General features: G+C 37.1%; 5 protein-coding genes across 5 annotated transcripts; 2 read left to right on the plus strand and 3 right to left on the minus strand.

The window, feature by feature from the left end:
* Positions 1-7,898: 7,898 nt before the first annotated feature.
* LOC129749467 (histidine-rich glycoprotein-like) lies at positions 7,899-8,592 on the minus strand. The gene is made up of 2 exons (XM_055744443.1): positions 8,401-8,592; positions 7,899-8,340 (listed from the first exon to the last, which is right to left on the minus strand). Exons 1-2 carry the CDS (start codon positions 8,470-8,472, stop codon positions 7,969-7,971), a joined length of 444 nt encoding a protein of 147 aa, XP_055600418.1. The 5' UTR covers positions 8,473-8,592; the 3' UTR covers positions 7,899-7,968.
* Positions 8,593-8,974: 382 nt separating this feature from the next.
* Positions 8,975-9,619, plus strand: LOC129748980 (pupal cuticle protein Edg-84A-like). The gene is made up of 2 exons (XM_055743792.1): positions 8,975-9,104; positions 9,175-9,619. Exons 1-2 carry the CDS (start codon positions 9,030-9,032, stop codon positions 9,544-9,546), a joined length of 447 nt encoding a protein of 148 aa, XP_055599767.1. The 5' UTR covers positions 8,975-9,029; the 3' UTR covers positions 9,547-9,619.
* Positions 9,620-16,695: 7,076 nt separating this feature from the next.
* LOC129749658 (larval cuticle protein A2B-like) lies at positions 16,696-17,347 on the minus strand. Its single transcript, XM_055744686.1, has 2 exons — positions 17,192-17,347; positions 16,696-17,131 (listed from the first exon to the last, which is right to left on the minus strand). The coding sequence occupies exons 1-2, from the start codon at positions 17,198-17,200 to the stop codon at positions 16,766-16,768; spliced, it is 375 nt and encodes a 124-aa protein (XP_055600661.1). The 5' UTR covers positions 17,201-17,347; the 3' UTR covers positions 16,696-16,765.
* A 7,895-nt stretch (positions 17,348-25,242) lies between these two features.
* LOC129749896 (pupal cuticle protein Edg-84A-like) lies at positions 25,243-25,751 on the minus strand. Its single transcript, XM_055745019.1, has 2 exons — positions 25,691-25,751; positions 25,243-25,621 (listed from the first exon to the last, which is right to left on the minus strand). Exons 1-2 carry the CDS (start codon positions 25,700-25,702, stop codon positions 25,262-25,264), a joined length of 372 nt encoding a protein of 123 aa, XP_055600994.1. The 5' UTR covers positions 25,703-25,751; the 3' UTR covers positions 25,243-25,261.
* Positions 25,752-26,270: 519 nt separating this feature from the next.
* LOC129749437 (larval cuticle protein A2B-like) lies at positions 26,271-26,859 on the plus strand. Its single transcript, XM_055744411.1, has 2 exons — positions 26,271-26,384; positions 26,446-26,859. Exons 1-2 carry the CDS (start codon positions 26,376-26,378, stop codon positions 26,815-26,817), a joined length of 381 nt encoding a protein of 126 aa, XP_055600386.1. The 5' UTR covers positions 26,271-26,375; the 3' UTR covers positions 26,818-26,859.
* Positions 26,860-27,231: the final 372 nt, after the last annotated feature.

Raw genomic sequence — 27,231 nt, forward strand, 5'->3', positions numbered from 1 at the left:
GATTAGGCCTCCCGGTGGAAAAAAGATGGAAGCGCAGATTTCTTGCTGCTGCTGCTGAATATTTTGATTTGGCTTACCGGTGGAATAAGACGGATTGGCTTTAGAAGCACACATTTTTATGGCTGCTGCTGCTGATTGTTTTGATTTACCCCACCATACTCTATGCAATTTTATTTTTTTCTACCAGCTCTGGTTTTCGAAATAACTTTTGAAAGTAGGTAAAAATTCATTTAAGAATTATGTGCACTTTTTAGGCAAGTTTTTACGCAATAAACAACTTTCCTGAAGACTTCAGATAATTTTCGAGTTTGAAGGTATAGAATTTTCATTCATGTTTCACTTTTTCGCGTTCTGTTAAAACGTAATACCATTGGAATTTCAAACCAAAATGAATATTAGATATGTTTCAAATGACAAGTTAAAACGCTGTGCAATAGCGCCGATATTGTCTAGCGGATATAGTCTGACGTGAGTCTGGTTTTGGTATGCCAGGCGTTCTTAAAAAAGACGGAAGTAGCTTAGGAAGTACAGTTTTTTCCGAATGCTGTTGCTGATTGTTTGTTTTGATTTGGCCTTCTGAAAAAAAAGCCAGAATTGGCTTAGAAAGCGCAGATTTCTAAGGCTGCTGCTTTTGATTTTTTATTTTGATTTGGGTTTTCAAGGCTACTGCTTCTGATTGTTTTTTTTTTTGGGTCTGGTAAACAGAATTAGAGTGACAAGAAAAGCACAAATTGAAAAAGATGTTGCCAAGAATGTTTTCGGATTGTTCCGACTCTGGTAAACAAAAGCAGAGCGACAGAAAAAGCATAAATTGGGAAGGCTTTAGTGAACAAAATTTTCGGATTGGATGAAGAATATGCAGAAAATGTATAAAATTCTGAGATTTGAAAAGCAGGGAACGGAATGAAGAATTTAGATGGGGAAATAAGGAATAAAATATTTTGTATTTTCGAAAAACAAAAGTTAGTAAATTAAAGAATCTTCTGAGAAAAGAGTTGAGAAGTAATATAGAGATGCGATGAAGGATATGCAGAAATAAAATTAATTCTGTAGGATGGAGAATGAAGATGTGGAATATAGGATACAAATTAAGGTTATTTGGTAAATAAATTTTTCTTCTAGAGAAAAAAAAATACAAAAGTCGATGCGTAAAAAGTTTTAATTGAGAAAAGAGGTTAGAAGGAATGTAGGGAAGAGATGAAGGATATGCAAATTTAATTAAAAATAAAATAACATAATAGTTGTATTCGGCAACACTGAAGATGAATAAAATAAAATAAATGTCTATGGCAACGTTTGTTCATTTGGCAACACTAGGCGAAACAAACAAAACAAGGCCAGTCATTGATCTAATCTTGTGAGTGACAGACGTGTCTAGATGAATCTCCGAATTGAGATTCGTAAAATCACGACACATTTAGTTAAGGAAGCGTGCCTTAAATCTCCCAGTAAAGTTTTGTAGCATTGAAAAAAAAAATATTTTTTTTTTTTGTAAATTATTTATTTGAAACGGCTCATACCTTTAGGCTTTAAGGAGCCAAACTCGTTTTGTTTGATTACAATTGTGTACTTAGATCTAGTTCACTTTTTTTTTGAAGAAAAAGAAAGATAGAAAGGGAAATATGAAAATAAAGAGAATTATAGTCGAAGATCGATAGCTTTTAGGAAAAGGTATATCTCGAACATATAGTCCAAGTCCATCATACCTAATACATCCCTCACTGGAACGTCGGGTGGTTTTCCTCGGGCCCGAAGGGAATCTATAAAGTTCGCTCTGGCGAATAGGTGGTCCTCACACGACCAAACAATATGCTCGATGTCATGGTAACCTAGACCACATCCGCATAAATTGCTGCCAGCAATATTTAAACGATAGAGTACCGCATTCATGGAATAATGATTGGACATGAGACGGGAAAATATACGAATAAAATCCCGAGTCAGGTTCAATCTATTAAACCAGGGTTTAAGGCTTACCTTTGGGATAATCGAGTGGAACCACCGACCCAACTCATCCTCGTCCCATCTACGCTGCCAGTTGACAAGAGAGTTTCTTCGAGCCAAGAAGTAAAATTCGTTGAATACGATTTCACGCTGGTAAATGTTACCTTCCATCGCACCCACTTTTGCAAGGGAATCTGCCCTCTCATTGCCTGCTATTGAGCAATGTGAGGGGACCCAGATAAAGGTGATAGAAAAGCAACGTCTTGATAAAGTGGTCAATATATCTCGTATCATTTCGAGGAAGTACGGCGTGAATTTTCCTGGTTTTATAGAGCGGATTGCTTCAACAGAGCTGAGACTATCAGTTATAATATAGTAGTGTTCAATAGGTCGTGTGGCGATACTATTCAAAGCCCAGTGAATAGCTGCTAACTCTGCAACATATACAGAGCATGGTGACTGGAGACTGTGAGATGCGCTGGATATTTCGTTGAACACTCCAAATCCTGTTGTTTCCTCTATAAGTGATCCATCGGTAAAGTACATTTTATCAGCATCGACGTGTCTATATTTAGCTTCAAAAATTCTTGGAATCAGAAGAGAACGATGCGGATCCGGGATTCCACGAATTTCCTGCTGCATAGACAAATCAAACTGGACAGAAGAATGATCGTAGTCTGGGCTACAAACACGAGTTGGAGAATACGAAGAAGGGTTTACCTGCATTGACATGAGGATATGGGTATATAGACATAAATCTGGTTTGAACATTTTGCTCAAGTAACCTTTCGAAATTTACAATCACCAATGGGTTCATGACCTCACACCTGATGAGGAACCGAAGTGATAGTAAATTGAATCGATCTTTCAAAGGGAGTATTCCTGCCAAAACTTCAAGACTCATGTTGTGTGTTGAGGGCATACAGCCCAAAGCGATACGGAGACAACGGTATTGGATACGCTCTAGTTTGATGAGGTGAGTTTTGGCAGCTGACTGGAAACAGAAGCTACCATATTCCATAACGGATAGAATAGTTGTTCGATACAATTTGATAAGATCTTCTGGATGGGCTCCCCACCAGGTGCCAGTAATTGATCGGAGAAAATTGATTCTTTGTTGGCATTTTCCTTTCAGATACTCAATGTGGACTCTCCAGGTACACTTGGAATCAAACCAAACCCCAAGATACTTGAAACTCCTCGATTGAGTGATCGTTCTGCCTAGGAGTTGAAGCTTAGGTTGAGCAGGTCTACGTTTCTTAGAGAAAACAACCATTTCCGTTTTCTGAGGGGAAAACTCAATCCCAAGCCCCAAAGCCCAGGAAGACAATCTGTCTAAAGTATCTTGTAAAGGCCTGTGCAGATGAGACTCAGTAGATCCTGTGACAGACACTACTCCGTCATCTGCAAGTTGTCTTAGAGTGCAGCCTTCAGAGAGACAGCTGTCGATGTCACTCACATAAAAGTTGTACAAAAGTGGACTCAAACATGAACCCTGTGGGAGGCCCATGTAAGATGTTCTTCTAACTGCAAAATCTCCGTGAGCAAAGTTCAAATGTTTCTCACAAAGTAAGCTGTATAAGATGTTGTTCAATAGAGGAGGCAGACCCCGGGAGTGCAACTTGTCTGACAAAACCTCTATTGAGACTGCATCAAAAGCTCCCTTTATGTCTAGAAACACTGAAGCCATTTGCTCACGTTTTGCGTACGCCATTTGTATCTCTGAAGACAGCAAAGCAAGGCAATCGTTTGTCCCTTTGCCCCTTCGAAACCCAAATTGAGTATCTGAAAGGAGACCATTTGTTTCTACCCATTTGTCCAAACGAAACAATATCATTTTCTCCATCAATTTGCGTATACAAGACAACATCGCTATTGGACGGTAAGAGTTGGGATCAGACGCTGGTTTTCCGGGTTTTTGGATAGCAATGACTCTCACTTGTCTCCAATCTTGGGGAACAATGTTATGCTCCAAGAATTGATTAAATAAATTTAACAAGCGAAATTTTGCAGCATCCGGAAGGTTTTTCAACAAGTTAAATTTGATTTCATCAATTCCCGGAGCTGAATTGTTGCAAGAGAGGAGGGCAAGTGAGAATTCGACCATCGAAAAGCTTGAGTCTAGACCACTATCAGACCTATCAGGAGGCACGTTCCGGATTATTTTTTGCACAGGTGTAGAATCTGGACAGACTTTCCGTGCGAATTTAAATATCCACCTATGTGAATATTCCTCACTTTCATTTGTAGATGATCGATTACGCATGCTTCGTGCCACTTTCCACAAAGTACTTAAGGATGTTTCACGCGATAACCCACTAACAAAATTCCTCCAATACGCCTTTTTCTTCCCCTTGGTTAACTTTTTAAACTGATTTTCAAGGGAAACGTAAGCTTCAAAATGGACAAGAGTTCCATGTTTTCGAAATTCTTTAAATGCTGTTGATTTGTCCTTATAAAGCTTAGAACACTGAGGGTCCCACCATGGATTAGGAGGCCTTCGATGAATAGATGATTCTGGGATGGGTTTTGTTTGAGCGTCAACTGCACTATCGTGTATCAGACAAGAAAGAAAGTGGTACTCCTCCAAAGGAGGTAAAACGTGCATAGAGTCGATGGCGGTTTTAATTGTGTCCGAGTACTTTTTCCAGTCGATGTGTCTTGTAAGGTCATATGTCATATTTATTGTGTTCGAAGAGCTGACCCCATTGGTGATAGTAATTTCGATAGGTAAGTGATCACTACCATTCGGATCATGGACTACCTTCCACTGGCAATCAAATGATAGTGAATTTGAGCAGAGTGAGAGGTCAATTGCACTTTGTCTTGCAGGAGGTTTAGGTACCCGTGTTTTTTCACTCGTGTTCAATACTGTTAAATTGAAACTGTCGCAAATGTCATAGATAAGAGTAGAACGACTATCGTCAATTTGTTCTCCCCAGACAGTTCCATGTGAATTGAAGTCACCCAGGATCAACCTTGGCTCAGGGAGCACTGAGCACAGGTCCTCTAGGTGATTTCGATCCACTGCAACTCTCTGAGGCCAGTACAAACTGACAACACATAAGTCCTTACCTCTTATTGTTGTATGACATGCAACAGCTTCAATTCCGCCTGATAAAGGAAGGTGAATTCTATAAAAAGAGTGGCACTTATTGATCCCCAAAAGCACCCCTCCATAAGAATCGTCACGATCCAGACGGATAATATTAAAATTGTGGAATGAGATGTTAGATTGAGAAGATAGCCAAGTTTCGGACAATGCAAAGATATCACAGTTTGTTTTATGAAGTAAATAATTCAATGAATCCAATTTTGGAATAAGACTACGACAATTCCACTGTAGTACAGTGATATCTCCGACCTCTCGGCGTGAATTAGCCATCGAGAGATACAAACACTGAAAGGAGGGGCCAAGTTTGCATCAATTGCTTTAAAAATGTCTTTAATACAGGAAGCATTGCAAATACAATGTCTTTCACGGGTTCTGATACATTAAAACACGAAAAAAATCCGTTCAAAATGTCAGTCAACTTAAAGAGCCCAGACTGAGTCGTTGATTCTGGCATCACGTTTGGGGTTTGGGTTTGCGAAGCTCCCGCAGCTGTTGGTTTATTCTGCAGTGGTGCATTTCCGCGGAAACCTGGAGGAACTTGTTTTTCCTTTTCAGCAGCAGTCGACTTTTTCTCGTTTCTATTTGAAGAGACAACCGTAGCTATTTTAGCTGGTATTTTCGGAGAAGGCGCCTTTGTTCGCTTCCGAGAGCCTCCTGCAACGAAGACTGGCTGAACTTCATCAGCCGTATCTGTGTCTTCATTGTCAACTGACAGCACAGAAAAAATGTTACTGGTCTGAGGTTGGACCGGTGGAGAGGCGCTCTTTAATATGGCGGCATAAGAACGCTTGGAGCGTTCTTTTAAAGAGCGCCTCTGTTTATCCCAGCTTGCCTGAAATGCCTCGCAGGAGGAGATATCATGGGGTGAGCCCCCGCAATAGACGCATTTCTGCTCAACTGCTGAGCATGCTCCTTCCCCACGATTCTCCCCACAATGCAAGCATCGCTTCTTGTTGCAGCAATGCGAAGCAGTATGCCCCAACTTGATGCAATTCTTGCATTGCATTGGGCGAGGCACATAAAGGCGTACTGGAAGCCTTAAAATTCCGTCAATCAAGACGTAATGAGGGAGGGCTGTTCCTGTAAATGTAACCCGAATCGAGGCTGAAGGCGAATACTTGGTAACGCCATCAACGACGGAGGCAGTCATGAGTTGGCGACAATCCAAGATTCCGACCGAGGTCGAATCAAGGCTCTTGAACTTACCTACGCCGTGAGACTTAACGTATTCAGCCTCCAAACTCGATTCGGTGATCACACCCTCGATCTCTACGTCATGAGATGGAATATAGAGCTGATACTCTAAATTAAAAAAAATACTGGCAAGAATTCCGTTTGCGGCCTTCCGGTCGGCCACAACAACGCGCAATTTGTTCGGACGTACTTTGGAAACACTGGTAACGGAGGGCCACCTAGCCAGATCTTTCGTGATCTGCACTAAATTTAATGGTTTTCCGTTAGTTTTGGGCCGGATGAAAACCACCCCCGGCCCAGAAGAGGATGAATTATCAGGATAAACTCGGAGTCGAGTTGTCTTTTCCGCAGTTGCAGATGGAGTAGAAAGATCAACTGCCGGAAAAAGATGAGCATTCGAAGGACCAGCTACAGCTGAATCCTCCAGATGCTCCTCATCTTCATAAATGATTTTCTCACCATCTACATCTGGTGGGTCCGACCCCCCGCCTTCGCTCATATTTTGTGAAAATAAAAGCGAAGCTCAAATAGATAGATATATGATAGAGAACAAATAGAATAAGAAATAGGGAAAAAAGAAAGAAAAAGTATCACAAACTTTATTTCCGATTTGATTGGCTCCTTCAGTGGTGGTCCCAACCACGTGGTCCTTCCTCGTTGTTTCAAGATGGCTACCACGTCTCGACTCAGCCTTGGGCGAAAATGACTAGTTTGATTATGATGATGATTATCAAGATGATGATGATGGGGAACGTTGTTCGCCAAACATTGGCGCCGGCCCTCGTGGTGGTCAAATGTTCTTGCGAATGCAGTCAGCTCGGCAAATAAAACCACTCAATCCGCCAAAACTCGGTTATTCCAACCCCGAATTTCATCTGCCTTTGGCAGGAAAACAATTGTCTTTGATGTACGCGGCACAAAATACCGTTTAAAGCGTCCGAACGGCACAATCACCCGGATATATTGGACGAAACTCACACACTTGTTCGCGATGATCGAGAAACTGGAAAACGCGACTGTTCACGACGAGTGTTGCGAGACTAATGAACGGAGATGGTTGTTTTCTCTAAGAAACATAGACCTGCTCAACCGAAGCTTCAACTCCTAGGCAGAACGATCACTCAATCGAGGTGTTTTAAGTATCTTGGGGTTTGGTTTGAAAAAAAAAAAAAAAAAAAAAAAATATATATATATATATATATATATATATATATATATATATGCTTCCTACCGAGACCTGGGCATTGTATGGGAAATTTGAATATTTTGTACTTAAAAAATAAAAGTCATTTTTGTTTCGGGCTTGTTTAAATTTTTATATTCTTTTGACTTTGTATAATAATAAAAAATTTCCATGCCATGTGTCAAAAGCAAATTATCCTCGAACTAAACTGATAAGATATGTTGATCGACCAGCCATTTCGTCAATCAGCTGTATGCGCATTAAGGCGGAATACTTCCCCCTACATTTGTAGGTTTAACAATAGAACTTAACATGAAGTTTAATAATTTTTTTGTTACTCACCTTGTCGCATTTTAGAAGAGTTTATCATAGCTCAAGATATGAAAATAATTATGTTGACCAATAAAAGTAGAAGTTGGAAAAAGGGACACATTCTCATTAGCGTTACATAAACAATTTGAGTCAATTGAATTTATCACTTTTATTGACAGGTAAAATTGTGCTAACTATCGACTAATTGGAATTATTTTTTCTAATGATGATAGCCATGGTGAACTGGAACAGCCACGACCTTATGAGTCTGATGATGATGATGTTCCTGAGGCTGCTGATATCCCTTGATCGGTTCCCGGTGAACCTGAGCGATGAATCCGCTCTTGCCATCCACATGATAGGTCACGGTACGCTTGTGGCCATCGGCATCAATCAGATAGTATTCGCCCTGGGTCTGATGATCCTTGCGTTCCTCCTTCTGGCCATGCACATCTCCGGTGTGATCGTCATGGATGTCGTAATGATACTCATAGTGAACTGGTCCGTGGTGTTCCTCCTCATGATGATGCTGCTCGTAGTGATGTTGCTGGGCAGCAATGGCACCAACCAGAGCCAGAACGAGGAGAGCGATCTGTCGATAAAAGATATGTTTTTAATTTTATTCCTAGAATTTTGTTTGACGAATTTTTACCTTGTACATTATGATTGAGAATTGAATGATCCTAGCAGTGAATGAAGCTGAATGATACTGTTTGGATTTCATCGTTCGACTTTTATATGTTTAAAGGATGCTGGAAACATTTTTTCCCTGCAACTGGTTCATTGCCCAGTCAGAACAACTTTCCGTTGCAATTTTGCCGAATGTTTTTTCAAGGAACACCACAAGCGGATAAATTCTCTTTGAGGCGTTTCTTTTGCTAGCTCATGAACTGGAAAGTGAAATGATTTACGGTACCTAGTATTTATTTTGGTTGCTTGTTTCGACCAGAAACGGTAGAAGTATTTAGTCGGAGCAAGTTGATAGTAAATCATTATTTTTCGCCAAAGAGATGTATGCAACTTTGTATCAGTTGGATATACTTTACCAAAGCTATGCAGATCTTAAAAATACAATAACAATTAAGGTACCGTAAACCATTGCACTTTCCAATTCATGAACTACTGAAGGTAACGCCGTTCAGAGATATTTTCAGCTTTTATGATACCTTGAAAATAAATTTGGCAAAATTGCAACGGAAAGTTGTTCTGACTAGGAAAAGGACCAGTTATCGGGTAGTAATGTAGATAATCTGCGTCCTTTTATCATATAAAAGTCGAAGAATGAAATCCACCAGTAACATTCAGCTTCTCTCCATCGCTAGGATCATTCAACTCTTCGAAATCATGTACTATAAGGTATTAATTTGTTCCAAACATAATTTGGAAATGTTCTCCGATATTTATTTTTCTTTAATTCAATCAACAGACTGCTCTCTTCGTCCTGGCTCTGGTTGGTGCCATTGCTGCCCAGCAACATCACTACGAGCAGTATCATCATGAGGAGGAGCATCATGGCCCAGTTCACTACGAGTATCATTACGACATCCATGACGATCACACCGGAGATGTGCATGGCCAGAAGGAGGAACGCAAGGATCATCAGACCCAGGGCGAATACTACCTGATCGATGCCGATGGCCACAAGCGTACCGTGACCTATCATGTGGATGGCAAGAGCGGATTCATCGCTCAGGTTCACCGGGAACCGATCAAGGGATACCAACAGCCTCAGGAACATCATCATCATCAGACTCACAAGGTTGTGGCTGTTCCAGTTCATCATGGATACCATCATTAGAAAATCTTGCGTTTTTTAGTCGGTAGTTAGCTCAATTTTATGTACAAACTGAAATATAAATAACAAATATCAATATGTATTTACTCAATCAGTTATATTCTCGTAAATTTGTTGGTAAATTTTCGTTTTGGAAAAGTTCATTTTTTTAACTTATTCAAATTTTAACTATACAAATAAGCAGGTTTGGAAAGAAATCATTACAATTTCTGAAAAAAAGTTGACCTTACTTCACAAAATTTTCTATTACTCGAATAAAATATTTCATCTAAAAGATTGTAACAAGTTGACAAAAGCAGGAAAACCAGATTAAGGTATTCCCGGTAAATATTTCTACACAACAACTTATGTATTTAAATTTTTACCAGCTCTTTATGAACCAAATGCATCAAAATTCATGCAAAATAGACATTAATTCAATGTCTGATACCTTGAACCTGGAACATGTTTTAAAAGTAGGCGAATTATGGTAAAACGGCCATATTTTAGGCTTGCCAAAAACTTTCAGAAAAAGCGGGACATTTAAGAAATACAAAAAAAGCATAATTGTATAGCCAGACTCAATGAAGTTGAAATACGAAGTGATTGGCAACCATGCCAACCAGCGACGATGAAAAATTTTAACGGGTAACAACTAAAATTTTTGAATTCCTTTTTCAAGTATTGAAAAACAGTCAAGTATACCTAAAGAAGATTTGATTTATTGAAAATAAAGGTGCATTGTCCATTGTTAAAATAAAATTAGATGTTAGTTGAAAACGGTCCATAATCGGCTGTTCGGCAAAGCTTCCGTTTGATGTCGGAACAGGAGCGTTGTACGGCCTTCATGTCATCTTTGTGAATACATCTTTTGATTCTACCAATCAATTGTTTGCAGTTCTTGGCTCTTCAATTATTATTGTACACCAATGAGCTCACCGTTTCGAAAAAAAAATTCGATTGGGCGCCACTGAGACAGATTTGAAGGGCTGTGGTTCTTGGGTACAAATGGGATCAAATAAGTATTATGGAAGGATTGTGTTTTTTTGGCATAATTTTTTATCATCCAGCGGCATTGGGGTTTAAGTGTCAAAATCTGATGCTCAGTATATTCTGGGGCTCCTGTCTTCTTTCGGCACTTAATTTCAACTTTTTTCAATGTCTTGCCAATGTACTGGTAAGATCAATTGAACTTTTTGGCGGCATCCCTTTGGCTCAGTGAATCGTTGGTGTTGAAGGCACGAGAAAGAGATCGAAGTTACTTTGCGTCCATAATTTTCGTTGGTCTGCCACTACCTGCTTTCGAGTAGTTGTTGGGAATTTTAGGATATGGTAAACAGTGGAACCCGTCACATTTTCACTTTTAAAATGCTGTACTGTATATTTTTTGCCAAGATTTTTGTGCTGTTCGTAAAACTGTACAACGCGCCAGCGAAACGCTTCTTGTTTCGACGGCATTTTAAGCAAAACTGGGCAAATATAAGCAAAACAAAAATACTGGCAACACAAAGAGAAGAAAAGCTAACGCATAGACACTAGGGTGGCCCAAAATTGTACTACGTTTGGGATTTTGGACGCTCAAGCTTCAAATGATAGCTTAAGGTGTAAGAAACAATATTTTATATGGCGGCGACTCAGAAAAATGATGTTTAGAGGTGCACTGGTTCGATTTTTGGAAAAAGGCCATTTTTTCGACATTTTATCCTAATAACATTTTCAGCTCTTGAAAAAGTATTAAACATGTGTCTCTGGTATTTTTTAAATTTTCTTTACAATGTAAGTTTTAAACAAAAAATTTATTGGGACTGTTTTGGACTCTCAATTTTTATGTATGAGTTTTTAAATTACGCAATACTATGAATTTTAGTGAAAAAAATTTACAATTCACAAAAAAGTAAATTTTGGATTAACATTTACAATCAGCATTGAACTTAAAAGATGCGCAACGTTATGATGTGCAACTTTGCAGAAGAAAGTGTGTAGCTATTACTTGTCGTTAAAAAGTTATTCAAGTTTGGTTCTTTCTAGTAATTTAAGGATCGATAAAAGGATGAAAAAATTTGATATCAGGAGTTTTTTGGTTCTTAGATTGCTCGAAACTCATCCACATTATAATATGAAGCAATTCTTAGCAAAAATTTGTAAATTGTGACTTTTTTCCACAGTGAAACTTGAATTACTTTGAAACGACAAGTCATAGCTATACACCTTCTTCTGCAAAGTTGTACATAATAACGTCGTGCATCTTTTGAATTCAATATTGATTAAAAATCTTAATCCAAAGTACCCTTTTTGTTGATTTTAATTATTTTTTTTCTCAAAAAATCATAGTATTGCGTAATTTAAAAAAATCATACATACAAATGGAGAGTCCGAAACAGTCCCAATAAATTTTTAGTTTAAAACTTACGTTATAAAAAAATTTAAAAAATATTAGAAACACATGTTTAATACTTTTTCAAGAGCTGAAAATGTTATGAGGACAAAATGTCGAAAAAATGGCATTTTTCCAAAAATCTAACCAGTGCGACCTCTAAACATCATTTTTCTGAGTCGCCGCCATATAAAATATTGTTTCTTACTCCTTAAGCTATCATTTGAAGCTTGAGCGTCCAAAATCCCAGACATAGTACAATTTTGGGCCACCCTAATAGACGCTCTCATTTCAAAGTTTAGTTGTCTTTCTTTTGTTTGGTTCCGACACTTGAAAAATGTTCGATAGATCAACATGAAATTTCGCTAATAAACGTCGCCGATGCAAAGTGGTCCAATTCCCCTAAAAACCTGGCAAAAAGTATGTTTTCAACATTCTTGGCTCGGAAACTTATAGAGAATTTGTTTTCGTGTGGTGGTGCACCGGGGCATTACCGGTAGTGCACTTTTTGCTGTTTTCATGGTCGTTTTCAGGATGAGTAGTCCACTGGTAGTGCACCATAAAGTGGACGGTGGAACACTCTGAAAATATTCGGTGTTGCTTGCGCTCTCACCAATACTATCATGAATTTTGACAGCACATGCTTCCCGATGTAAACAAATATCAGCTGGTTGGTTTATTTCTATACCGTATAAATTGCGTTCGAGCTGTTTTTTTCTCTTTATTATCCCGAAGAACGGAGACTTGTTCCGGATTCAATACCAGTGCCGTTTCCAACAGAGGCGGAGAATTTCACCTGGATGGCACGATCCAAAGCAAACAACGCTTCCAAGAAGAAATGTGCCCAGAAGGCTTGCTGCAATCAGTTCCAGGCGATGCCGAAAAAGAGCAGCAAATCCGAGTGCAAAAAGGCCAACCCAAAGATCTGGTGGAATCGCCCAAATCGAAAAGTTTTCTTGTTCGGGAGGGTCCTATAAGTTGGTCTCCACAGCAAGAAGCGTTCAGCTGCATCGAAGCTACTCTGCTTCGAGCTGTGCCTTAGGGTGACGATGCTCGGTTGCGCCAAGTCCCGGATTCCCACCCGTTGCCCTTCAAAAACGGTAGTTCGAGACTACACCCGCATTGGGAGCTTGAATTTCGTTTCGGTCTGTTAGCAAAATTTTCTCCCCCAATTTTCGCGATCTGAGTTCGCCAATTTGACTTCCAAGAATTTTTCTTTTGTCATCTGAAAACGGAAATAGGTACTAGAGGTATTTGCGAGGAATAAACGTTCAAAATACCGGAACCTTCAAGCTGGGGTAACTGCAGTCTAGCAGCAGCAAACATAGACCACCCAGAATCAGAAGGTATTGCAGTTATCATCAGAGCCAGAGGCGAATCTACCAAGCAAAATAAATCTGAAATCTTCACAATTCAACATAGTACCTATATAAATTCATGCTAAAATTTTCATATTATTTAAAAGATAATGATCAACTAAAGTAAATTTCATTTCAATTATCGAAGTCAAACGAAAACAAATACCAGCTGTAATGGATTTTTGACAGCTTGATGTTTTCTGTTGACACTGCCGATTTCACGTACACCAACAAAGGTGGGTACGAAACTCGATTCATGCTCGTTTTCAGCCTGGAAGGTGCAACACTTTCGGGTGGTGAAAACAAATACGGTATTACTAAAATTGTTCTATAAGCATATTCTAACTGGAGATAACTTGTTATTGTCATATTTACTCATTTTTTTTCAATTAAGAACTTGAATCTTTGTAAGGCTCAATAAGCGGTTCCCAGTATAAAAATTTTCCAACAGCTTCCTGCAAAATGTATCATATCCAAGAAAGGTTCGTTGAAGCTCAAATCAATTCAAACTTAACACAAATAAAATGTTATCAAAATCAGATAGACATAAATTTCAGATCTGGTGCTGAACACTTGATAAATTTTTCATTGGCTGTATTCTTTTTTACTAGTCAATATAGAAATTTTTTGTTCGATTTGAATTTCTTAATAAATTCGCAAATGTATGTACACAGTGAAATTTTGCCTCGATGTCAAGCAAAAAAAAAATTGCTGGAAAAATCCAGCAATCCAAATTTTTGCTGGAAACCAGCAAACATTCTCCTTCTTGCTGATTTTTCCAGCACACATCTCTTTTTATAAATATGACTACCATGGAGGTTTAAATTTAAAATCTAATTAGGAGTCCAAAAAGTTGCGGTTGTTTTATGAAATAAAATGCTGATTTCCAGTAATTTAGTTTGCTGGATTTTCCAGCAATCGATATTGCTGGAAATTTTGCTGGTAAGCCAGCGGGACAAAATCCAGTAAAATTTTGCTGTTTTCAAGCAAAATAAAATTTGCTGTGTTTGTATGTAGATAATTCACCATGGGTGCACGGACTCACCGCAGTTTCTTCAGATCCAATGAATAAATACTTTACAAATACTTTCAAAATATTGGAATAATGGTATTAGGCAGTTTTGTATATGAAATTTTTATCTATTCTATATATTGTTGTTTTTAACACCAAACATTTCATTTGAATATTCAATGAGAAAAAGACACTGTAATATTTTTTTTCAAGCTTCGTTTATTTATTATTTTAGGATTGCTATTAATCTTTCCAAATATTTTTAAAGTTTCCATTTTTTTCATGAATTTTGACCAGCAAACTGGTTCTATGATTTGGTCAATAATCAGAAGAGTATATGAGGAACCATGATTTAATCGTGTTTTGGGAGTTATTATTGACAACTTCTGATAATAAATAACAGAGACTCCACAAAAATTTATGACAAAGATGTTTTTGAATGGAATTGCGAGAAAACTGAATTTTAAGATGTGAATATGTGCAACACGATGCCCCGTAGTGGTCGGTTCTCCAGGTCAGGGGCGGCTCAAACAGCGTCTGTCACACGACGAGCGGTTGAATTTATGAAATGCGGCTCCCGCCAGCTAAATCCAAGATGGCAACCCCATCGCGGAAAAGGGACCTTAGGCTTACAACCTACTGCTCCCTATTAATAAAATTGTAATAATAAACACGGACACTAATTGGAACTTGGGACGTTTTATCCCTTGCCCAGCAAGTAAGCTGGCTCAAGCTTGAAATTCTGGGACTGAGTGAAGTCCGTTGGCCTAACACTGAAGAACACAAGACACAGTTTGGGCAAGTACTGCTTCACTCTGACATACGAGGAGAACATGCGGGAACGAGGAGTTGGTTTCCTATTAAGCCTGCAGGCCCATGCGGCCCTCATTAAATGGGAACCGATAGAAGAAAGAATAATCGTAGCCAGATTTAGAACACGGATTAGAAACCTTACAATGGTCCAGTGCTATGCGCCAACTGACGTTGCCGATTTGCAGGAAAAGAGCAGTTTTACAGTCAATTGAACAGCGTGGTAGAGAAAATTCCAAAGGGTGACATTCAAATCCACTTGGGTGACTTCAACGCAAAAATTGGCGCCGACAATCAGGACCTTGAGCGCATCATGGGGCGCCATGGTCTAGGAAAAATGAGCGAAAATGGAGAGTTTTTTGTAGAATGTTGTGGCAACAACAACATGGTGCTCGGTAGATCGCTCTGCCCCCATCGACCAGCACATAAGGCCATTAGGGTATCCCGCGATGGCCGAACAGAAAATCAAATTGATCAAATCTGCATCAGCTGAAAATGGAGAAGAAGCCTTCTTGATGTCCGCAACAAACGAAGCGCAGACATTGCACCTGACCTCGTCCTTGGCAAGATACGACTGCGAGTTGCGCGTGTCCAGAGGGACGAGGAGAAAGTCGGTTGTCGATACGACGTCCGCCGGTTGGAGAACCCAAAGTTGAAAAGGGCATACATTGAACAGCTTGAATCCCGAGCCTCGGAACTACCAACAGACGGAATAGTCGAAGAATAGTGGTTTGGAATCAAGAATGCCTATATCACGACGAGCCACGGTACTCTCGGTAAAGTCTGTGGAAAAAGAAGTAAATGGAAGGCGGATGAAACCTGGAGGATGATTGATGATCAAAGAAAGGCGAAAGTCGGAATTGAGCAGGCATGTACCGGTTCAGCCAAAACAGCCGCCGGCTTACGATATACGGAGCTGAAAAAGGCAGTAAAACAACCTTGTAGACGAGACAAGGAAGCCCGGACAAACTTCCTAGCCGAAGAGCGAGAAAGAGTCGCCGCTAATGGAGATATCCGATATCCATACGACATTTCTCGCCGCCTTAGTGGTGCAAGAACTAATGCAAGAATGCCGCTAAAACACCGAGCAGATCAGTTATTGACCGATCGAACTGATCCGCTCAAACGATGGACTGAGCACTTCAAACAACTCTTCCGAGTCACGAATAGCTACGGCCAACAGAACCCGCAGCTCGAAGCGCCAACAGTAAATCGCATTATTTGCGTCAACTCAAAAGCGCCCTCGCTGGCTGAAATAAGTAGAAGCGGCGATCAAAGACATGAAATCCAACACCTGTGAAAACACCTGTGATCGATTGCATCCTTGCTGAAATGCTGAAAACCGACCCTGCCTTGTCTGCACAAATGTTGCACCGTCTTTTCGCTGACATCTACGATACTGCAACATTCCCGGTCGACTGGATGCAGGGGATCCTCGTCCGAAGAAAGGAGACCTGAAAGAGTGCGGTAAAATCGTCCAATTTCGTGGTAGCTGTTTTAGTAGAACGCCCCTTTTCCTCTTAGCAGCAGGTGTGCTTTCGGTTTTGATCCAAAACAGCGACCCTCACCTTAGTTCTATATTGGAAGATTTTTGTTCAGATAAGAAAAACATGGGGCAGTTTGAAAATTATGTACATTGGTTTATTGGAATTGGACTACTTAGAACAAGCTAATGAGAGGATCAATTTCTTAGTGATGGTAGGCATGGTGAACTGGAACAGCAACGACCTTGTGAACCTGATGGTGCTGAGGCTGCTGGTATCCCTTGATTGGCTCTCGGTGGACCTGAGCAACGAATCCGCTCTTGCCATCGACCTGGTAGGTGACAGTGCGCTTATAACCATCGGCATCGATCAGGTAGTATTCACCCTGGGTCTGATGATCCTTACGGGATTCCTTGCGTCCATGAACATCTCCGGTGTGATCATCATGGATGTCATAGTGGAATTCATAGTGCACTGGTCCATGGTGTTCCTCCTCGTGATGATGCTGCTGGCCGTGGTACTGAGGCATGGCAGCAATCACGCCAACCAGGGCAAGAATAACGATGGCAGACTAAAATCGAATAGAACTTCTGTTATTCCTTATCTTAGAAAATTTTTCAATCAAAATTACCTTGTACATATTTGTAATGTCTTGTAGTTGATGGTGTTAACAAAACAATACCGAAAAATCGAATGATACCGTTTGTCCTAAGCCCGCCACTTTTATATCGTAGTAAAAATTGAACTGATTCTAGCTTCTGGTGTGCTAAACTAAAAATAATTCTCCTTCAACAATAGCCACCGCTAGCAATGTCAGTGGTCCAAAAATATAAATCTTTTCGCCACTTTCACCAAGAGCAGGATAGGAATGCTAGTCTGTGTACCCACTTAGTAGGTAATGGCCATCAGCGTTGACTTCATGATTGGCAAGTATGTCCTTCCAGCTGGCTAACAACAGTCGCGATCTTGAATGGGTGCTGAACCAGTTTTGTGGATTATTCTGTCACATTTTTTTTTCATGTAGCGTTTAACGCCTCATTATCGCTCTTGGAATCGCTTTATCGATTCTTTTAATTGAATGAAAACTGCATTTGTGGCTGATCGGTCAATCGATCGATACCTGATTAATAAAATGGACATAAACGAACTGCATTTGCATTTCCTTCGATTGAGGAATCAATCACGAGAAGTACTATTTTTTTATTATATGATTGAATTAAACTAAAGCTTAGTTCGTTTAGAAATGGGAAATTTCCTTTTGGTTATGGCTACGTTCCTTGTAATCGTACATGCAAGATTTTCCCATTGTTGTGTTGATAAGAAAGAGTACTATCTTGCCGTGTTTTTCGGAATTTAAAATTAACGCGTTTTTAAAATATTCACGATAGCAGAGATGAAGTGTAAAACAATTGTGCACAACTTCCTTCAAAATCCTCGTTATCAACTCAGAAAGTCACAAACCGTTGTTTTTAGATTGAATATGCTTTTTGCTATAAGTTTTCCGAAAAATGTGATTGGCAATATTGAAATAGCCAGAGTTGTCATAATAAAACTTTTCTCTGGTTTTAAATGCCATGAAAGACTTCCGCATTGAATAGTCTCAACTTACTGATTTTTCATTTATGTGAACCTTTTGATGATCATATAATTTTTTTTACGAACTAAAAAAGTGTGCATTTCCTCATAAAAGATACGAAAAGCAATGCAAGAATAACATTATAAAAATATTTTTTTAATTTTATTTTTTCATTATTATTGTAAAATTTCCTTCAAAGTAAGTATCACGATCCCTTGAACGGTTTACACGATACACGCGTTCATGAACAAAGCTTTGGTTTGAAAAGTTCGAACAAGGGGAAAATTACCTTTCATTTTAAGCATGATAGGCAGCACTGTTAAGCACCTGTCTGAAATACATTGATGTATATTGTTGGGTAATTTTTGAAATGTTTCCCATAACACAAGGCAATAATATTTATTTTTCTAAAAGCAAAAAGAAATAAGGGTTTATTTTGAATTATTTGGTTACGTTGATTCCAAACATGCAATTAGTTTTTCTCTGTCAGCTCTAGTTTTCGAGAACTCATGAAAATGGGAAAAAATAATTTATATAATTTTTTTTCACTTTGTGGAAAAACTACAGAATATCAAAAAGGTTTTAAAAATAAAGCTTTAATGTGGTCTACGAGAAAGTTGATCACTAATACTTTCCCGAAAATCGCGAGTAATTTGGAATTCTCAGAAAAAAATTGAACCTATAAATTTTCTTTTTGTAAATTTTTCTAAACTCTGAAAAATTCGAGAAATTTGACTAAAATTATTTTTAGCAAACTGAAATTGCCAGCGATCTTGGTTTAGATATTAGAGCGTATATTGCCTTCTAAGCCAGAAGTCATGAGAGTCATGAGTCATATGTGTTCCTGAACCTCAAAGGTGAGCTAAATTCGCTTTCATCGATGGTTAAAATCTTTGAATTTGTTTAAGAGTCTGTTCGATAAATCTTAGTTGATTTGAGCATAAAATAAGTTTTTTTAGGAGAGCCTTTCATTTCTTGAAAATATTTTTTTATACTTAAATCAAACAAGCCCAATCTTCCAAACTCTTTTGCAAATTCAAAGATTTTAATCTATGAATGAATTTTTAATACACCAAATTGACTTCAAATTACTTAAATATATTAAATCGACAGAATTTATTCTATTGGTTTCTGAAATATTGGTGTTTGACGGCTTAATGGTGTTAACAGTTTTAAACAATATTCTCAAAAAATAAAAGAATTTGGTGCAGATTTTATAGGTGAAGATATGGTACACGTTTCTTTAACAGCAAATATGTTTCAAAAAGAATCATTTCCATAATAAAAATTCTGGAGATGATTTTTTTAAAAATATAATTAGGTTTGTTTGCATGAAACAAAACTGAGAAAATTAACTCAAATTCTACTTTTTATTTGTGACTTTCAGCTGAATTGTTCGTACAAACCAGTTTTGATAAAAAATTTCCAATCTGGTAGTTGAATTGGCAAGAAATCATGATCTCTTTGCTTCCTCAACAACTTATGTTGATTGTTAAATTTATTGATAAGCTAAATCATTTTTTTTCTTCTGAATTTTGAATCTCTTTTCTGAATCTGAATTCTACACCTGAATTCAAAAATCTATACAATTTCTGAAATGTACAATAAAATACATTTTCTGAGTCTTAATTAGAGGTCAGAATCTTATGAGTCAAGGTTTAAGAGCTTTGATTCATTATTCAATTATCTATTTTTCAAATTCTGTAGTTCAGGTTTTATCTTAATTCACTATTTAGAGTATTTACTTTTACATAATTTTTATATGAATTTCAAATGATGAATCTGAATCTAAGTTTTCAATTTGAGTTTGCCATTTCGGAGCTTTGAATGTTTGAGTATTGTGTGAGAATTAAGTTTAAGAACATCGAATTCGAATATAAAACAATTTTTTTTTGCTTTCATATTCATTAACAAAATATTGAAAATGCATATGATATTGAAAAATACGATTCAAATTTGACACAAAATGCAAAACAAAATTTGAACCAGGATTTCAAAGCAGCTTTTCATTTCTAATTTCTTTTGAATATTCGAACTGGAAATCAAGAATCAAAAATGATTTGGATACAGAATCCGAAACACGAAAATAGAAATTTCGGTTACGGGAATTATGGGAGCAGAACCTCCGAAAGGGGTTTAACATAATTTAAATGTTAATATTCAGACCTTAATTTTTAAGAATAAACAAGAAAATTTTGAAAAAATGTAGAAAAATTTTGTACTCGGGATGGGATTTTTAGGTTTAAAAAAAAGAACACACACATATGAGATCTTAGTGAAACTTCATGTTTCTTTGAAGAGATCTAAATTCTATTCAAGACTAAAGCGTACATCTTTGAAGGATTCAATGGCTAGCATCGTACTGATGCTAACACCACCAGCCCACAGAAAGAGTACTATGTATGCCGTGACCGAGACTCGATCTCATGACCTCTGGCTTAGAAGACTTGACCGCTATTCTCTAGGCCACGGTCGGCGGTTTTGGCATATGTTTATAGTCTAGATTGTTACTCTTGATTGGCCTTACTCTATTATCATAATTCTATTTGGAATTTAAAATCTTGAGGGTACAGTAGAATAACTGCCTTTTTTGATTCTCATGGGGGAATATAACCCCCTACTGCCATGCCTTTAAATCTAACGGGTATAAATTTTAGGGATGGATGAGGGTGAAGAACGGTGCATATATTAAGAAAATAATAATGATAATTTTGTATTAGAGTCAACCATAAGAAATATTTCTTAACACTGTTTTAAAGTTGATTGAAGAGACCTGGATGGTCTGACCGAGAGCTTTAATTTCAATACAAGCGAAGACGAGTCTTAGGTAAGGTAAGGGATGTGAAGGCTTAAAAGTAATCTAAAACATTCGAAAAGTAGTGTAAAAAATCATTTTTTTTGTCTGGTTCGTCCAGCACTCGAAGAAACGGGCGGGACTGCAATTCCCCAATCTGCTCTTGAACCTTGACTCAGAAAATTGTGATCTCTAATTAAGACTCAGAAAATGTATTTTGTACATTTCAGAAATCGTTAAATAAATAAAGCTTATCATAAATTTAACAATCAACATAGTTAAGTTGTTGAGGAAGCAAAGAGATCATGAACTTAAGATTGCTTGTAAATTCAACTACAAGATATAAAGTTTTTGATCAAAACTGGTTTGTACAAACAATTCAGCTGGAAGTCACAAATAAAAAGTAGAATTTGAGTTAATTTTTATAGTTTTGTTTTATGCAAAAAAACCCTAATAATATTTTTAAAAAATCATCCCCAGGATTTTCAAAGGTTGCTTACAATCTTTGGAAGCTATGATAAAAGTCGTTGTTGTTTTAGTGCCAATGGAGGACGATCTACAAATCTTTTCATAACTTTGTTCAATTATTAAGCTTTTGGTAATTTTGAAGGTCAAACTCCAAGAAATAGCCTTGATTTGAAAAAGGGGTAGTTCATAGTGTGCAATATAGATGGTGCTCGTGACGTCTCAGAATATAAGTCGTTGGACTTTTCGATCTCCTAAAAATCGTCAAAAAATTTCACTTGTGGGAATAAGTTCATTCAGAAATTGGACAATTATGAATGCGTGTATCTCAAAAATCATTTATTTGATCGAAATATTTTATATTAACGAAATGAGGGTAATCTTATAAGAATTCATGAAAAATTTTGAAAAAAAATATTTATCGTTTTTTGTACGATATATTTCTACTTTATTTTGGTACCGGCCAGCGCACGCTTTTTACAACCATGTTATTGATCAGTTTTTCCACTTATATGTACTTCGTCAAATCTGTATTGCGGGTTGCTGAATTCTCCTTCTTCAATTTCCGCTTCTTTTTGGCCCAATATTTCTCTTTTGAAATAAACTGAGGGCAATTTGTTTGATTCAGTTGTTTCTAAATTAACAAAACTTGGTTATTTTCGAGCCACTAAAATACGTTTGTACTGGAATACTTGCTGTAAAAATCTGACAAAAACGTAACGTCATGAGATTGAACTTAAAGTGTAACCGATTATTATAGATCTGTGGTTTTCAAAGTTGTGCCTACCAACCCCTTGGGGCGGTGAGATGAATTTTGAAATTAAGAGGACGTTGGAAAGGCTCAGGTGGGCGGTGAGGTTGTTATTAACATTTTTACATATCACGAAACAATGGTGATTTGAATTAATAACGATTAAGTTATAAACACCAATTCAAATACTAAAACATCGTTTTTTAATTTAAAAAAGCAGCAAGAAAATTTTTGTCCCAGTATCTAAATATTTATTTCTAAAAATGTATTTAAAAGATTTTTTTTAAATAGTCACAGATTTTTTATAAGGTCTACATGTTGATTTTGCGTTGTAAAATCTACTGAACAGAAAGAAAAATTCTTCGAAAAAATCTGTGTAAAAAGGTGTGATTTAGTGATAGATTTTTTGGAACGAAAATATGAAAGTTTTTTTTAGGTAAGTGAATTTTCATTTGAAGTTCTTATTTGTTCATCTTCACTTCAATGATTCAAAAAATCAATTGTAACATTTGCCATGGATAAACTTTGCTTCTATTCGATTATCACTAACATTGTCGGAATTCAGTTATTAGAATATTATTTAAAATTAAAGACCCGTGATGCCTGCATAACTTTGAACAGGACTCATTCATTCACATTAATGGTGAATGTAGATTTTACCAAAATTCAAGCTATATGATTTTATAGCAAACAAAACAAACTAATCAATGAATTTAAGTAATTGTCCAGGAAACTTTATATAGAATTAAGTATTTACTGAAGGTTTGATGCAATATTAGGCCCTTGGAACCAAAAGTAAATAGTAGGTATGTGAATAAAATTCTAAAAATCTAAAAAAATACGAAATATAGTTTGAAACATGCAGAATCGTTTGATATTAACAAATCAAAATCTACCATTTTTACACGTATCATAATCCCATACCCCTTTGGCTTTAAGGGCCTCATATAAATTAGAAAGAATTTTGTAAGACTTAATACAGATTATCATATTTTTTTAAGATTTCATAAAATTTTGCTCAGGGGACGTTGAGCTTTGAAATTTTGCAAAAGGGGGTGAGTGAAAAAAGTTTGAAAACCATTTGTATAGATCGTAATATACGATGGGTGCATACAAGATTACTCTTTACGGCTTTTAAAAAAACAGCGAAAACCAAAGTTTTAGTTTTATAACTTATTGTTTTATTCCACAGAAGCAGAATTCTATACAAAACAACCAGCAAATACATACTTTTATATGCTGGGGACCTTGCCACGAGCAGACATGGTAAAGGATTGAAACATAAGTTTTGAGCTCCATCATAGATCATCTATCACAATGCCGCGGTATCGGCTATACAACTTACGAACTCTGCAACCAGCAAAAATTTGTTGTTCAAAATTATGTTTGAATCTCTTATAACTAGGAAATCGTAACTCATCATAACTAGGAAACACTTTCAGTTTATCAGACAAAAAAATGCGGATCATTTCAGCAATCTGCACATAGTTTTTCACTCATAAAAAATTAAAAATTTTGGTATTAGAATTGACTTTCCTGATGAACCTTAACCGTAGTTGCCGATCACGTGCTTAACTCTAATGCTTGATTTGAACTTTTTGGACATTTTTGACAGTGTTTGCACATTTTTTCACCACTCACACTCAGTAATTCTTTGAATAATCAACGATTTTGTCAGCTATCAATTAGATAATAACGCCTTCATTTTAAATTTTGAAAAAAAAGGTCAGATAGAACTTTTCATAGAAAACAAAATGCTGTCAAAATTTCGGCAATCCGATAACTAGGGGAGAGTGGGATATCATGGGCCACTTTTTTTCTTTGCTTCATAACTTCTTTATTTTAAAAGATAAAAAGTAAAAATTAATGGAAAGTTTTCTACATTTCTGAGGTATCATTAGGTAGTTATTTTTTTTATTTTATATATATATTGATTTCTCAAGTTCTGACTGTTTGAAAAAAAAAAGTTTATTTTTTACTTTTAAAACTGTGGGGAAACGTGGGCCATCAAATCCAAAATGACTAGATAACTTGCAAAGTTTATGAGTTGACCCAAAACTTAAATTTAATAACTCATTTATTTATTTCAAAGCAATTTCAGATGAGGAAACAAAAAAGAGAGTTGTGTATGATCGAGTAGTTCCTAATTCCTGGCTCGCGAATGTTTCGGCTAAATTCCTTACATAGGATGTATGTTCGTCTCTATCGCATTGGAAAAAATGGACAAAATATTTTTCATAACTCTTAATTTGGCATAAGAAGACTTTGCAGATAGGACAAACGTATTTTAAGTTCTGAAAATGTTCCACGATTCCCCACAAGCTATGAATTGCAAATAGGTTGCGTTTGTGTGACTTATTGATGTTTCATCAAAAATTCCTTTTCCACGTGAAAGAATATGACAAAACTAAGATCATAAGCGTATGAGCATATTTTTGTTAGGTACTCCTACGAATGCAACTTTCGGGGGATTGTTTAATTATGTAGGCACATTATTCTAGGCTAGTTAAATAAAAGAAGCATATGATACGTACATAAGTCAACAACATATAGAAAAACATTCTTATGCAAAGCGACTACGATGACAGTTGGCACAACAACGTACGACAACACACAGCTGAGATATTCAAAGTGGCCCACGTTTCCCCACTCTCCCCTACTAAATGAGCTATCAGCAAAAAAGTGCCCCATTATAAAAAGAACTAAGCTTTAAAGGTTGATTTAGGTTACTACCTTCACTGAAATCTCATCAATTTTCATTAATGTATTAAAAAATTATTCACAAACAAAAATGTGGTGTGTTTTTCTCAAGTACAGGCCTGGGTAGTCATTTAAGTTGTTTTTATTGGATCCAAAATATGGCAAGAAGAAAAACTGATGCCGTGTTCTGTTTCACACGCGAAGAGCCAAATACAACAACCTTTCTCTTTTAAAAAAAAAAGTTTAATAGAGAAATCTGTAGAATTTGAATACTTTTTTAATTGTCATGTTTTCCTTCAGTGACTCGATGCACACGATTTTAATAATCGCTTACATTCCGAAAATAAGACACGAAGTTCATGATATTTACTATTTTTTATTAAAATAATTGCCTATCTAAATTACTTTTTGGTCGCTAGTAGTGATAGTTATGATGATGAACTGGAGCAGCAACAACTTTGTGTACTTGATGATGCTGCTGAGGCTGCTGGTATCCCTTGATTGGTTCCCGGTGAACCTGAGCAACGAATCCACTCTTGCCATCGACCTGGTAGGTGACAGTGCGCTTGTAACCATCGGCATCGATCAGGTAGTATTCGCCCTGGGTCTGATGATCCTTACGGGATTCCTTGCGTCCATGAACATCTCCGGTGTGATCATCATGGATGTCATAGTGGAATTCGTAGTGCACTGGTCCATGGTGTTCCTCCTCATGATGATGATATTGTGGTAGGGCTGCAATCGCTCCCACAAAGGCCAACAGAATAATGGTGCTCTAGAACATGGAATAACACAAGAAAAATTAGTTTAGAATATTAAGTCAAAGTTTTTTTGTTGATTCTACCTTAATTGACATTTTTTAACTACAACTGTTGAACTTTGAGCTATCCAACTCTGATGAGAAGATGAAGTGTAATGAACTCTTTTCGAGAGTTATGTCATTTTATATTTGTTGGTTCTAAGAACGAGCCTCCAAACTACTAAACAGCTTTACTTTCCCTGTCACTGAGCGCATTGGACGAATTTGTCGTCCAGACAATGTCATTGTATTTTTGAAGCTGGAAATGTTTTGAAACCGGATTAGCTTATTCCTCAACACTTTGATTCGACATTTGGTCAGCTGCTTTTAATACGTTGACCAAATTACGCAGCTCACCATTGGATAGAACAAAACATTAGGTTTCCTTCAACTTATGTTAAGGTTATTGCACTTTTGGACATCTCATTCATGATATTAGTTTTATTTCCATCGAAGATACAACTAGCAAATTCTGGACTGTCTGTCACAAGTTGAGTCGCGTGTGGGATCCCTCTAAAAGTGAAACTTGTTTTCGTCCTGGATGTTTCTTCAAGGTCGATTTTCTGGTAGGTTGATAGTAAGTAACGGTACGGAGCGATTTCGAAACAAGTTCTGATCAAATTGAATTCTACTGAAAGCAGTTTTGCTGCTTTCATTTTTATATAAATTGCTGATTTTGTCAAAAACAGCTACAGTTTCAATAGAACTTTTGCTCAAGAAATAGTAAAAAATGATAAAGGTAGCATATGAGAACCAAGTTTTATGATGATTTTCAAAACTAATTCAAATGTTGATTTCAGATAGCCATTCTTGTTTTCGCTTTGGTTGGTGCCATTGTAGCCCAGCATCATCACTACGAGCAGCATCATCATGAGGAAGAGCACCATGGACCAGTTCACTACGAGTATCATTACGATATCCATGACGATCACACCGGAGATGTGCATGGCCAGAAGGAGGAACGCAAGGATCATCATACCCAAGGCGAATACTATCTGATCGATGCCGATGGCCACAAGCGCACCGTGACCTATCATGTGGATGGCAAGAGCGGATTCATCGCTCAGGTTCACCGGGAACCAATCAAGGGATACCAGCAGCCTCAGGAACACCATCATCATCAAACCCACAAGGTGGTGGCCGTTCCAGTTTTTCATGGATTCCATCATTAAAGTCTGATTAGTTATAATATAGATCAATTGAATTGTTTTTAACTTTGTTATATGCGTTTATTTTTTTGTTTCGATTATAGTCGTTTTACCATCTTTATGGCATTCGCGACTTTTTATATATGCGTTTATGATTGTCCATAAATGTTCTGATACTTCTTAAAACTGTTGGTTTTTATTTTTAATAAAAGAAAAATTCTAGATACTCTGTGATATGTATGCTTGGATCCAATAGTATCAACGACTAAGCCTAGAATCTCCAAAATTCGCCTTACTGTATCTCAGAAACCACCGGATTAAATTCTACAATCTTAGAAATTAATAGTTAGGTACTGAAAATCATGTGTTTATAGTATAGCATAACGTTTCATTACTAAAATTAAAACAGTTGAGTCATGCTTCTTAGAGTAGCTCACT

The sequence above is a fragment of the Uranotaenia lowii genome, chromosome 2, assembly GCF_029784155.1.
Source record: "Uranotaenia lowii strain MFRU-FL chromosome 2, ASM2978415v1, whole genome shotgun sequence".
NCBI classification, from domain to species: Eukaryota; Metazoa; Arthropoda; class Insecta; order Diptera; family Culicidae; genus Uranotaenia; species Uranotaenia lowii.